The 16,095-nt window shown below is 38.7% G+C and overlaps 1 protein-coding gene across 1 annotated transcript in view; it reads right to left on the reverse strand.

Moving 5' to 3' along the window:
• SKAP2 (src kinase associated phosphoprotein 2) overlaps positions 1-16,095 on the reverse strand; it is a 121,636-nt gene that overhangs the window by 16,953 nt on the left and 88,588 nt on the right. Inside the window, exon 10 of the mRNA XM_086742564.1 lies at positions 2,169-2,237. Coding sequence (XP_086598690.1) covers positions 2,169-2,237 — 69 coding nt within the window. The remainder of the gene's footprint in view (positions 1-2,168; positions 2,238-16,095) is intronic.

Consider the following 16,095-nt stretch of genomic DNA (forward strand, 5'->3'; position numbering starts at 1 on the left):
CCTTCTCCTGCTGTTCCTTAGTTACTCTAAAATCAAGGTATTTATAGTGAGACAGCACAGAACATGACACTTACTGAAACAGTGATTGTGGAAATTATAATGGGTAGATAGTGGCAGCAAAAAAGACACAGCAAGCCATATTATATAACTGAAACTCTTCAATGGTTTGGTATTTTAAAATAATTAGGTCACTAGCAATTAGTGTAAAGCTATCCAGCAGCAACAGTCAGCATCCAGACTGACGAAATAAAAAGAATTCAAGTCTCCACATTAATTGAAGTAGAGATAAGTTAGGGCAAGAAAAGAACAGGAAAAAAAGGAAGGGTTTTTGCATCACAGACAATTTGCAGAATATTTTCTATGAAATTCAGGTTCAGTAAAGCTAGATAATAAATTAAATTTAAGAATGTATGCGCTGTTTGTGTGGAAAACCATGAAATATTCTTGAGTCAGGTTAGATATTTATGATGTGATGCCTATCAGAAGTACTCATGTCAACTCAGCCCTAAAAGTCAAACAAATTTCCAGTGTTAAATAGTTAATTAAGTAAGATCAGATCAGAAAATTATTGCTTGAAATGAATCTGGTATCTGGGGAAAACTGTTATGGTATTTTCGAAGACATTACACAAATACTAGTAAGATGGATAAGGCTATTCTCATAGCAGTTGAAACTTTTCAGAAATGAAAGTGCTAGGATTTTGATTTCTTAAAAAGTATGACCATTTAGAACTTCAAGAAGATACATTAGTGAAAAAAAAAAATGCTGTTGGCAACTTTGTAATTTGATTGACTCCACACTCCATTACGGCAACACACTCTTATAATTACGGCAATGTCTAAGTGAGTACTAAATATTAAGGCTGTAATGAGTCATGTTGGTTTACACATGTTTTTAGCAGAGCACAATGCTAACAGCATTTGATGACTTGGCTCTTGTTTCCTTTCCAAGAAAAGTAACCCAAAACTCCTCGCAGCAACCTGTTCCTGCTTTCCTGTATGGGTCAGGAAACCAGGCCTCTGTTTCCTCTCCACATGTTGCAACAGGAAGAGCACTGCAGAGCTACTTCCTAAAGGAACTCTTCTTGCCCACCCTTTCCTTGACAGTCCTGAAAGAATTATGTGTATTATGTACAATGAGGGAAGGAGAGCCAGATTGCATGTCAGTACAGGTCACAGTTACAATGCAGCAGATCTCAAAAAGGTGTAAGGTCTGATAAGAAGCAAGTCTTCTCTACTCGCTGTGTCAGATCACCAATAGTTTATCTAAAGGCCTGTGCCCTTGAAGCACATATATATCTTGTTTTTAAGCATAACTGGAAATACCTTTCTGTCAAGAAAAGTTGTCTGGCCATGTGATTTTACATGGTGTTTGCAGTTATTTTTCCAGTCCCAGAAATAATTAGCATAAGGGCAGTTTGCCAAGCTAAAGCTGAGAGAATATCCTTCACAGCCTTTCTGGGCATTTGTGTCCTTTTCCAATTTTTATGCTGCTGTCACTGGACGCTGGCATTTCTTACCCAATTCATTTGCTTTCTGTGGTAATCATATGCAATGAAGATATGCATGGCCAACATTTAAACAGGCTGCAGATCAATTAGTGGTCTTAAGTTTATCTGATTTTTATCAAAGAAGACAGAGCTTTGGGTCGATTGTCAGAGCCTGTGTCAAGTTGACCTTTTCAGAGACGTCTACATTGCCAGTCCCTTGGGCAACTTGTTGTCCCCTGTTAGTCTCTGAATGGCAGAAGTCTGTTCTGCTCAAGCACAAAGTATACACAAATGTCTATATTACATTCTTATAGGTTTGACAGCAACTGCATGTTGTATCTATAAACTGTCCTTTAGCAGTGACACTTCCTCAATGATGATAAGCTAATTTATGCAACTAAATCTCCTTTGTGCAGAAATGAAAGCTAATTGAGTCATTACAAAGTAATTCAGGAAGGAATACCTTGTATAAATTGGCTTACTTTATAAATCCTTCTCAAGTGGTTTTCATGCATCCTAAGTGGTGCTAAGCAGTTTTGCTGCCATCAAATACCCAGGCGAAAAAGACAGCTTTAAAGAGCTATAAAAACATTATTTTAAAACAGCTAAGGCAAGAGACAAGAAAATGAAGGTAAAAAGAAAGTGCATAGACAAAATAAAGAGGAAAGATTTTAATTACCTGAAATAGTGGCAACTTTCTGCTGGCTCAGTTTTCTTGGCACTTCAGTCTTTGAAGGAGCACGTTCTTCTGCAAAAGACATAACTGCAGATGAAACTCTGAAGGGACACCTCAGCTGATAGGAATTACAGCCCACATCAGTCTGAAAGCCACACTCTACATTTCCAGAATGTTTTGCATTCGTGCCGAAGTTGGAGCGTTGTTATTTCTGTGGTCTCCCCCACCCATCCAAACACTCCATGAGCTTTCTTTCAAAATCTCAGTTGTGAACATCTGTTTCCCTTTTCGCTCTACTTTGAACACGGTAATATAGAGCTGCAGTTCTGCTGTTTTTCAGTCATTCCGAGACAATTAGAATGAGAGCCCTATGCTGCTACGTACATTTCTTGCCAGGATAAAGAAAGGTAAACCGAGGATTGAAAAGGTATCCCCAGTCCATGCAAGAATTCAGAAGTTCTTAAGAGAAGTATGCAGAGAAAGCAGAGGACATCTGACCTTCAACACTGTCAGAGACACACACTAGCTGGACACCTGCACAATGGGAACACAGCCACTACAGATGCCATGCATTCAGTGCTCCTGCCTGCTGCACCTGACCGTGGTTTTAAGCAAGCCAGACTGTATCAAATAACTTGGTCTAAGTTTAAGAGACAAGAAAAGAGAAAGCCTAGCAGTCATCAGCTCTGAAGCATGTTTTCTGGCTAGCAGGCTTGGATCAGTCTGAAATCCCCACAGGCAATTTCACTGCATGTGCTCCATACTCCTTGTCCAGCACAGATGGGGAATTCTCATGCCCACACCCTCACTTAAGTAAATCCACACTCCACTGTTAGTACAGGGACACAAGATCTGCTCCTCACATTTCACAGTCAACAATTCTGTTGATGAGGCAAGAAAGGGAACAAACTATGAGATTTTTTTTTAGCTGCCTTCTTTCTTTAGATTCATAAGAAAGTAGAAACAGATTTATCTTGGCCTTTACAGTATATCAAAAATGACAGAGCTGCTGTACTGAATGAGGAAACAATATATTGATAAACTCACTTCTCAAACAAGAATTGGATTTTTAATACATTTAAACTATTTGGCTTTGCTACTCATCACATCTTATACAGATACTCATGCTTCTTTTTAAGGCACACATTTCAGCAACTAATTTTGATATTTCATTAATGACAGACAACAGATACAGAACTCTGCTTTTAAAATGTTCCTTATTGTGCAACTTTTATGTAATTGCCTATCTACTTTGACAAAGTGAATTTTATATCAACAGTTCAAAGGATTTTTAGCCTTGTAAAAATTCAATCTATCCACAAGACTGTTCCTGCAAATATTAAAGCACATGTTTAAAGCACAAGAGTAGACCTGTTGAAATGAGTATGCATAATTGCTGCTAACCTATATATGCAGTCCTACAAATATTACAATTACATCATGAGATTCACTCTACAAAGAGCTTTGAAATTCTGCCCAACTAAGCCAACAAGTTTTTGCTCTCTGACTCTTGACTAGCTAAAAATCTGGTTGAGATGAATGTAAACTATTATTTAAGCCAAGAAAAGAGGAAAAAAAAATCCCACAATAGAATGGGGAAAATCTGAAGCTGCAGTACAACACAAGACATTCTGAACTATTTACTGCATTCAATTGTATTCCCCCACTTGGCATAACACTTGCTGCATATTTCCAAGTACACTCATTCGTTTATTTTAAGGACTCACAATTGGAGCATAAATGCCAAAAACACCTCCCTATGTGCTGTCCAGAGCACTAGGAGGCACTGTCATTCTGTGGCTTCCCTACCACTACTACATCATTCACAAGTACTATTATCCCATTGTCAGACACATTTTCTAGGATTGCTCCCTTTTCCCAGACCAATGCAGTTTCATCCAACATATATTACATGTTACTGAATGTTTTGACCTACATGAATTTAGTGTACTGTGGATTTTACCTCTACAACCATCATGCTCATCAGACTAGCTCACACTAAGGACTCACTTTAGTAGAGGTTATTTCAACTGAAGTAAACCAGCAGAGGAGGTTCGAAGAGATTTTTTTCATAAGGTACAGTTGAATACATGTAGATTGCATTGTGTTTTCATGGAAAAATTTAGAATATATGCATTCCCTTTCCTGAAAAATTCCCTAGACACAAGAGTTCACCAGATCCATATCTGAAGATGAGAAAATGTCTGAGCCAAGGTTCTTTGAATAGTGAAATGGTTCCAAATTCAAACAAAGGCTTTCCATATTAGCATATCAGTTTGGATCCCAACCATCCCCACTTATCACACTTTGTTTTACACTACAGAGTCGTCACAGAGAGGACAAACTTTCAGGTGCAATTAGACTGAAGAGGCAATCCAGAAGCACACTGAACACGGTCCAGTTGCTAATAGGCATTCAGCCCATGGAACCAGACTGAAGTGATTCCACCGGAAACCTCTTTGGAAACATGCAGAGCGCAAACATCAGGTCCTCAGCACAAGCTTGTGCTTTGTGAATCTGGTGCAAATGGTCCACGCTGCTTGCTAATGCAATCATGTTCACAGTGGAGCAGATGTAATAGGCTTGGCTAGGCTTGGTAAAAAAAAGAACATCTCTTTCTAGCGTTTTCTGGTATCATATCCGAAGCAGTAACTATGTGCAGGAGATGTCTTTTAAACACAGCAACTTCAATTACCCCAGGAAGTAAGGCTGTAGCCAGATGAGACATACTAAAGTTTGTGTTGCAAAATGGAAGACAGTCCAAAGATGAAAAATTAAAATAAAAAATACAATATAAGTCCTTCTGTATTATTAAGATAATGTGTAGGAGGAGTCCTTTAAAATAATCTAGTACCATGTTTCCTCTGTATCTCTTCTTCATACCATCACTATCACTGCAGTGAAAAAGTATTATTCTCCACCTTCTCACTATGTCAAAATGACACTAACCAACACTAATCAAACCAGTGAACTCTTCCAGAGTTGTAGATCCAAAGAACCCTTCAGATACAGCTTATGTTCCACACTCTGTGGTACTCAGAGGCTCTAATGGCAAACAACATGAAAAATTCTTGTGGTGACAATGCAACAGGGAACTAACTGTATTTGTTAAGGGTTTTTTCAATAAGTCCATGAGAGCTGTTGAAAATAATTTACTTATTTAATTTGCAGTCTGAAGTAAAAACAGAAAAATAATCACCAAATCACAGGTGATTCTACCATCCACACAATTTAAAAAGTGAACAATGAATTCTATGCTGGCTGAGGTTTTTTTACATTAATCCATTGATTTCTTCCTTCCAATTTCTTTTTCTTAAAGGGATAGGGGAAAAAAAATATCAGGCTACTTGAGTATAAAACGGATAAGAGTTTGGCTTGAACAGTGCATTCCCTTCAATGGAATGTGGTATCTCCATGATAAATATGCATAAACTTAGCAGCTTCCTCTACTAACACATTACTTAACCACCTTTTTATATTAGACTCTAATTTAATGTCATTATTAATTGGTTTTCTACTGTCTTCTAGCCTCTGACACAGACATTGTCATTGCACAGTACTAGTTTACACACTGGATAATCCCAGTTTGTGGGTTAATATATTCTATTCAACACTTTAATAATAGTAAACAAAAACAGTTCAGCTATGCAGCAGAATCTATCAAACCACACAGATGGTTATACGGTTTTCATTGTGTGGTTTCCATAGTAATCATATTGCAAATCTGGAAGCTTCTTGCAAATAAGCAGCTTGTATTTACATGCCTCTCGGCTGCAGCATGGAACTCTACAACATGTGAAGTTGTTATTCCAATCACATATTGTTAGAAAAATCATTGGAAGATGTTTTGATCAGTTCACATAAAAACTACTGCAGTGAACTAATTTTTCATCTATTTGATAATGATGCAAGCAATCATACGCTTGTAATGCACATTAATACATCTTCATTTGAAATCTCACTGTGGTGTCTGGCAGTTATAAGCATACAAACAGGTCTTGCAAGACAAACCCCCACGAAAAAAAACTTCTATTCTTAAAAAATCAATAAAAAAAAAAAAATCACAACACCTTTACTATTGTACTCAGCAGGGATGACAGACATATATAAACAAAAAGGTGTGTACGTGAAGAACTCTGCTGACGCTGAACATGGGTCTATACTGCTTTGCACAAGAAAAAGTAAAAGATACAATGGAGTGGTAACACCAAGAGTATTACTCCTCCACACCACTTTTTTTGCTACCAAATAATGACTCTGCACAAATGTAAACAAGAACTTTCAAACATGCATAAATGCTTAGCATGGGAAAGAGTCAAGACCTTTTCTCTCCCAGATTTATAATTTTATGAATTGACCTAAACCCATAACAGATGGGTTATTACTCTAATAAGGAACATAAATCAATCCAGCTATGTAATTTTCTTAAAAATTAGTGAGAACTGACTTTTTTACAAACAAGATTATTTGTTTAGAGAAACATTTGAGAATTACAAATAAGGAACAGTAAACACAAAATTTAAGAACAAGATAATTTTTATAATTTGGCCAAACTAACACCTCCTGCTAGCATTAGTAGTGAAGGCTACAGACCATCTAGGGTAAAAGGAATAAGAATTAACACCCTGTTTTATGCAGGACCAGCAAGCTGCCTTACCTGAAGACAGTACTCCCCAGCCTTGGGGATAGGGTCCTCTGCAGTATTCTCACTATATACACACTTGTACATGCTTATACACTTCATCCAAACTCTTACGGGGTTTTAGCCTAAGCAGCTTGATATCCCAGAAATTCTCCATGTGTTGCTCAATCCTAGGCTTATTTGCCTTGGAGTGTGTATTTATAACAGCAGGGGCTTTCCTTTTTAGCCTCTTATTTCAGACTCCAAATGCACCTAATCTGTAGGGAGAGATCTCCAAATCCAGTCAACAAAACTCTAGCTTTGTTAATCCTTCAGTATTCCCACAGATATGCCCCTTTCCCCCAGTTCTTCCGGGACATGACAGATGACTGGAAGATTTACACACAACTTCTTGACATTTCACCCTGCATTCCCAGTAGCACTCTGGTGTGCTCTGTAAACAAATGAAACAGCTTGGAAAAAGGCTGCTGAAGGTGCTATTCTCTATCCATGGTGTGAGATTTGGGGAGCGGTAGAGAGGGGGAGACACACTATCATTTTATTAAAGCTCCATCGGACTGTATTCGGGTGCATGGTTTGGGGATGAAAATGTCTCCAGGATGGCGACAGAAGTGGAAAACAAGCTGGTTGCTATTTAGAGAAGATATAAATTCATGGTAAGAATTTCTTACCATGATAGAAAAGAAGGCAATTCTTATTTTATTCCTGCTTCTGTAGGTCATCTAGTTACCACCCAATGGCTCAAACAGAGAAGTTCTATTCCTGCATGACAAGCTTGAGTGAAAGAAACAATTTCCACAATATAGGCAGAGGAGATGAAGACAGAAAAGGGTCACCCAGGCAGAGGCTAAACACTGCGTTTGAGGAGGAGGTGACACCAAAGTATGAGCAGAAGCTGCATTTGAATAGTCACCACCATGCTCAGAAACACCACAGGAACAAACAATAGAGAATTGTATTAGAACAACTGTGGTCTTTCAACACTTAAAGGGGACTTATAAAAAAGATGGGGACAAACTTCTAGCAGGGCCTGTTGCAACAGGACAAGTGGTAATAGTTCTAAACTAAAAGAGAGTAGATTTAGATTAGACATAAGTAAGAAATTTTTTATACTGAGGGTGGTGGAACACAGGAACAGGTTGTCCACAGAGGTGGCAGATGCCCCATCCCTGGAAACATTCAAGGCCAGGCTGGATGGAGCTCTGAGCAACCTGATCTCGTTCAAGACGTCCCTGCTCCTTGCAGGGAGGCTGGACTAGATGGCCTTTAAAGGTCTCTTCCAACCCAAATTATTCTGTGAAAAAACCAACATACAGAAAGAGATCTCCAGGTTACATATGTTGTATATAAAAATACATTTTAATAAAAAAATATTATGCCCACTAAGATGCTTTCTTTTTAGCTGAGAACAGAACCCATGCCAACTCCTAGCCCAAATTCCTTCCAATATATGTGATCCAAGTCTGATTCCAAGGTGGAGGCAAAAGGTTTCATTCAAATGCACTACCAGCTAAACTGGATGGGACCTCCAGCTAACAATTTTTGCACAAGTTTTAATCAGCTCTTTGAAAACAACTATTATTTAAGTTCCAGAGTAAGGAAGGTTGAGTATATGCACCACTTTGTCCTACCAGTGGATAGTAACAGAATTCTGTTACTACTATTGACAATGTACTGACTCCCCAATGGCCTTGAATAAATAGCATTGGCTGTACAAAGTGAAAAAGCTAGAATCATGAAATACTTTGGGATAGAAGGGAGCTGTGGAAATTGCTTAGTCTAACACTGAAAAGTTTGATCTAACTCTAACTCTGAAAGTTTGATCAAGTTTCTAGGAAATAACATTTGGCTGCTTTTGGTACTCCATACTAAGCTATTTAGCAGCAGTTTATAAAGGTTTGTGCATTTTAATAGTTCACGTATGAGACAGCTGAAGCTAATGACTTTACGGAACAGGATTAGCTCGAATGACTCCATTCTGTCCAGATGTTGCCAAGTCTCCAGATGTGAGGCTGCCTGAATTCATTGAGAAATGCTGCACTCCCCCCCCCCCCCGCCCTCAGTTGCAGTCCTTGTATCTTGAAAACGTGCTACTGTGCACCACCGTTACTCCCAATTGTGTAAGCAGTCTGAATAACCAAATCAGTCATCTCAGCTAAAAGTGAAGCACTGGCTCCTATTGAGATGACCTTGGAAAAGTTACCTCATACCTCATCGTCCTCACAGAAAAGATTAGATTTTGTTATAAATTAACTTAGGATCAAGCCTGCAGGAAAAGGAGGGGAGAAGGAGAGGAAGTGATACTGGACTCCTGGAATATCACTTAGCCATTTTCGGGAGAAAAAAAATTTCTCTCTTAAAACAATCTTTCTGTTATATCACTTAGTGAATAAAGCATATATTATGGTTTGGCTTAATCAAAAACAAAAAGGAGATATAACATTCCCTTCCTAACAAAAGCATTTTGGAATTACAGAATTTGCTAAACTAAAGAGTGAAGTAAACAAAAAAAAATCTCAGTCCCACTAGGGCCAAAACATACTTTAAGGCTGCAATTCTCTAGTCTTGTGCAGAAGAATGTTATTTGGATCATATAACTACTGCTATGAAGAATAATAACAGAGTGAAGTAGTAGAGAGAAATGAGTAAGTTTGGAGAAATGTTTGAGGAAAAAAAATCTCTAAGTAAATCTGTGAAAATATAGGAGAAATGCAGTGCCTTTATCACACACATACTCATCCACATGACCTATATCAGGGCAATGGATTAAAAAAAAATATGCTTTTAAAAGCAGGAAGATACTCGATGACTTCTTGCTAGTTTACTGGAAAAAAAACAAGGAACAAAAAATTTTTCTAACAGAATGTATTTTTTATAATGTTAGGGCAGAAAGTGTGAAGACTAAGTGATGAAAGAATACACCTCTGTCCTTGGAGGAAACACAGTTACTCTCACCCAAGACAGAAAATTGAGCATTGTTGGCAAGGTCATCCACAGCTGTTGCACAGTGGATCTTCTAACTCTATTGTGCATAATTTTACCAAGTTTTCAGGAAATGTAAGAGCATGCTTTGCTTTGCTTACCTTCCCTACTTGTTGAGACCTGAATATGGATTAGCACCTTTCCTCTTTCTCCCCTTTCGCCAGTACCAAGTGCCCCAATATCCTTGCTTCCTTGCCCTTGCCACATTCTGTAGTCACAACCAATTTGTATAAAGACTGTATCGTCTTCAGATCCCACGATTTTTTTTTCATTTACCAAACACAGAGGTTGTTAGTATGAACGAGGTTGTTAGTTGCTCTTTCCAGGGCTTCACAAGGCCCTTCAGGCTTTAAGAGTAAAGTATGACAATGGAAGGAAAAACAAGCTCAGTCACCTGAACAACAGAACAGAATATATTTATAAGGACAACTGAACAATCCACAGAGGTACAGGCAATTTCTGGTTTTAGTTATGAATACATTAAGATTTCATGAACTCAGCTTCCTGCTTGGAGTGCCCGCTTGCAGCTCTTCTTGCAAATAATCAAAATAAGTAACCTCCAGTCATGCTCAGAGTGACAGCTGAATCAACTTAGTTATGCAGTTCCTAGCACCAGTCTTCCAAAAACCAAATAATTTAAAATCTTCAATTTAAAAAAAAGTAACAAGTTTACATTCTCTACATTCACTTTTTTTCTTAGACAAACATAGACGCAGAAGGCTTAACAGTTTGCCAATGCAAGGTAAAAGGAGGAAAAAAATTAGCTAGTCTGACAGGATTAGGAGGAATAGAAGTATGCAGGTACACCAATAGCAAGCTTGGGAGGAGAGGAGGTAGAAAAAGGCAGGAAAAACAGGAGTGCATACCAGGAAAGACCATTTAGAATGCCGAATTCTGGAATACTAAAATTTCTTTGACAAAATGATCTAATTATTATTAATAAAATTCAATACAAATATGCCAAAGTGCAATGTGCACTGCATAGAAATAAGGGATGGGTTTTACACTGACCTTTTTATTTCCTCACGAAGAAAGACCTGATAATAGTAACTCTTCTCAAGAGAAAAGATAAAGGTCATCACAAGCAAGTTCAATCGTGGATATGCTCACAATAATTATAATGAAGAATAAAAGAAATTAGAGAGAGATCCACTTCCAGAAACGCATTTGTTCTTTTCCCATTTTCATATTCACAGACACTCTGTATTTATAATTAAAGTCACTATTTCAGGGATTTGTTTTCAGACATCAAGTCTCCTGGAATTGTCTAATCCTATATGCTGAGTGAGTTGGTCAGAATACACTAAATTCAGAAAACATAAGTGAAAATTTTGTAAGTGACTTCAGAATCCAGCTTCTTAGAAATTCCTTAAGTTTGATTAGGCACTTCAAAAAATGTTACCTATATTTTTTTTGATCAAGAGATTAGATAACAACTTCCACACCTGATCACAAGCACCTCTGAAGGTAGTTTTATGTTGGCTTCCCACAAAAGCACAATTTTGGCTCCACTTCTAAAAACGTTCCTAAAGCTTCAAATTTGGCATACAAAATCAAGGAAATAGCCATCTTACCTAAATCCATATTTAAACATTTAAAGAAGGAATAAAATATTTTAAGATACTGCTTTTAACAGGCCTCAACAATCTAAAGGAAAGCTTCTGGGGTTTAATGTTTCTACATGCTCATCTAATTATTTAGCTGATTAACAAAAAATGTTCCCTATTCTGTTCCCCCTCACCCTCCCAAAAAAAAAAGTAGTTGCAATTATTGGACAGAATGTAAATTAGTAGCTCAAAGGGACAAAACAAACAATGATTTTGAAGTTGATTCCATGGTTGTACCGTAGGTTCACAGGAATTTGCACTAGAGATTGCTTGCCTAAATAAGTGTGGCATGCACATAAGGACATTCTTATATATAAACATAATAAAGATTTATGTGAATTCACTGTAACTAAAATAAATTCGTTTGTTCTCTCAACCCATAATAGCTCTTAGTTACGTAAATAGTTTAAGTGTTCAACATGACATTTTATAAACTTTATTATTAAAATGTTTTGCTAAAATAAATGTGGTGGCTATTAAAATCTATATAGATTTTAATAATCTAAATAGTTCTCCATTTCAATACATTTACCAATCAAATATTCAATTAACTAATCTATACTGTATAACTCTGTACTACAGTGTTATTTGACAACCGTGTACAGGGGTTATATTTCTCAGGCTTAAATTTATATGATATACAGAAAAAAAAGTCTGTAAATGTCAAGTAAAGTTTCCCATACTCATTGATCAGAAGCAAGATTTAAATTCAAAAGCCATTTCTAAAAACTACATATCCCTAATTGTGACAAATGTGACTTGACATAATATTTACATACATAGAATCCATAAAGAAAGCATCTTGTTTAAACCACATAATATCCTTTAATAATCTGCAGGGTTGAAGTATTCAAATTTATAGTCTGATTCCAGAAATGAACTTACTCATAAAAGGCACGGAAGGCAAGGCATTTCAGTATAGCTCACTTCAGTGAAAGAAAACAAAATACAGTTGTTGGCATGTTTCCACAAGAAAAGTCTGGTTCCCAGATGCTTCTCTTATAACTCCTTTAAAAATGTTCTACCAACACATTTTTGCATTCTCTGTGTTGATCATTAACTGCACATTGACAAAACAAATTCAGCAGCTTTCACCCTTTGGGTACTTTCATGAAAAGTAGCAAACTCACACCACTGCCTTTTTTCACTGTTTACGGCCCATGGCATCAAGTTAAATGATGGCACCTATGCTAAATCCTTTCTTGAGCTTAAATAATGAAATAAAGCAATGGTAAAATATTCTTGTTATGATTCACAAATTAACAAAAATCAGGTTAAATCAGAAACAAACAGAAAATTATAGCTGCAACACAGACTGTTTACACATATCACCTTTTGGGCAGCATACCTACATTCATTTCTACCAACACTGTCCCATTCCTCCATTCTCATACATCGAGTCCAAAGTGGGACCAGTAACTCTGGATGTCTGATCTTATTAACCCTACATGCCACATACTGCCATGCACCTCAGAGAGATGAGGTAGGACAGCAGGGATCTGGAAATAGTTCATAAGCAGGAGGTTGCAACTGCTCCCCAGGCAGCTCACCATGTTACTCTGGGATTGGCATGTAGCTGCATCTCAGAAAACTCCAGGGGCCCCAGAGTCCCAGATTATTTTAATTCCCTCGCAGTCGGTACTTTGGATTATCCAGCTTTTGTGCCAGAGACACAACAGAGTCCCAGTTGCACTGTAAGAACCACCACTTGCTAGGCCTGAGCTAGGCAGTTTAACCAGAAACTGGATCTCATTACCCTTATGAAAATTACAACAAAATCGTATCCATCTTGAAATTTTGTTTATTTAATTATTTGAAACCACTGTTCAACATTTAGTAATGGAGATGCCGCATTTCTTAAGGAAATAAATTTGAGACAGGCATGGACCTAAACGGTGCCTACAGGAAAGATGGGGAGAAACTCTTCAGCAGGGTCTTTTGCGATAGGATGAGGAGTAATGGTTTTAAAATAGAAGGAGGTAGATTCAGATTAGACATTAGGAAAAAAATTTTTACAATGAAGGTGGTGGAACACAGGAACAGTTTGCCCACAGAGGTGGCAGATGCCCCATCCCTGGAAACATTCAAGGCCAGATTGGATAGGGCTCTGAGCAACCTAATCTGGTTGGAGATGTCCCTGCTCCTTGCAGGGGGGTTGGACTAGATGACCTTTAAAGATCCCTTCCAACCCTAACTATTCTATGATTCCATGAGCCTATAGAAGCAAGTATAGATTCAGTTAGTATATTCTGTATTGGTGAAAGGATGACACTCTTGCTATGATACAGAGGCTTTTCTTTACACAGCAGTTTTCTTTTGAAAATGAGATTCCTTCCTTTAATTCCCAGTTTTACTTACTATTATACTACTTCAAGATTCAAGGACAGAATAATCGTTACAGCCTACTGTCGTAGTTCAGCCCCGATTGGGACCAGACTACGCAGTCTCTCTCTCATTCTCCCCACTCTCCAAGAGAATAGGGAGAGATAATATAAGAAAAAAAAAATCGCTCAAGGTTTGAGATAAGGACGGGAAGAAATCCTTAAAGTTACTGTCACTGGCAAAACAGATTTGACTTGGGGAAAACTATTCATTTATTACTAAAAATAGCAGGAGAATGAGACAGAGAATGAAATAATCTCCCCCTACTCCTCCCTCTTCCCAGGCTTAACATTATCTCTACTACCTTCCCCCCTCCCCGAGCGGCACAGGGGGGAAGAGGGAATGGGGCTTACGGTCAGTCCATCACAAGTTGTTTCACACCACTGCTTTGTCGTTGGGGGAAGAACTCCTCGCATTCCTCCTCTGCTCCTTCGTGGGGTCCCTCCCACGGGCCACAGTCCTTCATGAAACTGCTCTGGCATGGGTCATCTCTTCCACGGGGTGCAGTCCCTCCAGAACAGCTGCCCCAGCGGGCCCTCCACGGGCCACAGCCTCCTTCAGGCCTCCACCTGCTCCAGCGTGGGGTCCTCCACGGGCTGCAGGTGGATCTCTGCTCCTCCGTGGACCTCCCATGGACTGCAGAGGGACAACCTGCTCCACCATGGTCATCACCACAGGCTGCAGGGGAATCTTAGCCAGGAGCAGCATTACTCCTCCCCCTCCTTCTTCACTGATCTTGGTGTCTGCAGCCATTCCTCTCACAAGAAAAATTCTTCACAACAGGCTGGCAGACACCTCTCAGGATCGTTTTTACATCTCACTCACATCTCATCTCCTCTCCACTTCTTGCAGCCGGGCCGAGTTGGGCCGAGTCGGGCCCAGTCGGCTGCCCAGTGGGAGGCCAGAGGGTGAGGCCTGCAAGGCCCACAAGGCTCATTCCTCCCCCTCTCTGCCCCCGCTCAGCTTCTTCACATCTTCTCTACTCTTTTTTTTTTTTTTCCTGTTTTCCCCTTCTTAAATACGTTATTGCAGAGGCGTTATCATGGGACAATCTGCTACCAATTGGCTTGACCTTGGCCAGCAGCGGGTCTGCCCTAGGCCCGGCCAAGTCCACTGAACAAAGGGGAGCGACTTCTAGCAGTTTCCTACAGAAGCTACCACCTTAGGCCCCCCCCCACTAAACAAAACCAGAACACCTACTAGGACAAAACCCTTCCACAAACCAAAGACGGAAGTGTTGGAATCCCAGAGCAAGCAACCTGCTTCTTTCAAAGACCCCTACCCAGCCCAGCGAGCAGCAGCCAAGACAAGGAAAGAGGCAGCCTTTTCCTATGTTGCCTTCTTTGTATATGTGTAAACTAAATTTGATATCCATTGCAAGCACAGTACACTAACACACAAGCAAATCAGGTATACATGCATACCGCCAGCAAAATTAATGAAGCTCTAGTTAATTAGTAGTATTTTGTTCGGCTAATTTCTCCATTTTGAGGACAGTGGGAAGGAAAGTGAGTAGCATATAAAAAGCACACAGATAAAAAGCACACTAAGAGGAAAAGACATATACAGAAGGATTTATGCTGATGTCTTTCTTAAGGCTGAAAAATTCAAATAAGATATTTGTATCTACAGTAACAGAATGATTAATTCAGCCTTTAAAGCCCACCTTGCTGGGTCTTATTTGAGAATCCAGTTGTATAAATTACGGCTCTTTAATAGGTACCTTGTGGAGACCAGAAAAGTTGAGAAGTGATAGCCTGAGGCACCATATAACCTCTGGTTGCTCTTGTTTCTCAAAAACTCCACCTAATGGTTTTAATACCCTGATATGCAGTCATTCGTCACAAATTCAAAAAGTAAAGGTTCCTTGATCTATCTATTCATCACAGTTATATCCAAGCAGTAGAGCAAGCCCAATATTTCTATTTTCATAAATATACATAATACAATTGACATTTTGCTTCAAACTTGCTAAACTACAGCAATTCCTCAAATTTATGGTTAATAAACTATTGCACATACAAAGGCATTTCTTCTGAATGCTTCGCATTAGAATTATTGCACTGCTTCTTAATTAGATATAAACAGTGCTACCGAAGGAAACTACTTTGCTTTCAAAAGAACCAACTTTGGGTCCATAACCCATTGAAGACATACATGCATGAACAAAGCTTTGTTCACATTTAACATGAAGCCAGCTATCAGAAACAGAGTCAACACTGAAAAATCTATGATAAAAGTAAAATTACTTTTTGTGATTTTGTCTCGCCAGGATGACAAGCTTTTCTGAGACAGGATTCTATCTTTTAATAACAAA

Source organism: Chlamydotis macqueenii, chromosome 2, assembly GCF_036417535.1.
Source record: "Chlamydotis macqueenii isolate bChlMac1 chromosome 2, bChlMac1.mat, whole genome shotgun sequence".
Classification (NCBI taxonomy): Eukaryota; Metazoa; Chordata; class Aves; order Otidiformes; family Otididae; genus Chlamydotis; species Chlamydotis macqueenii.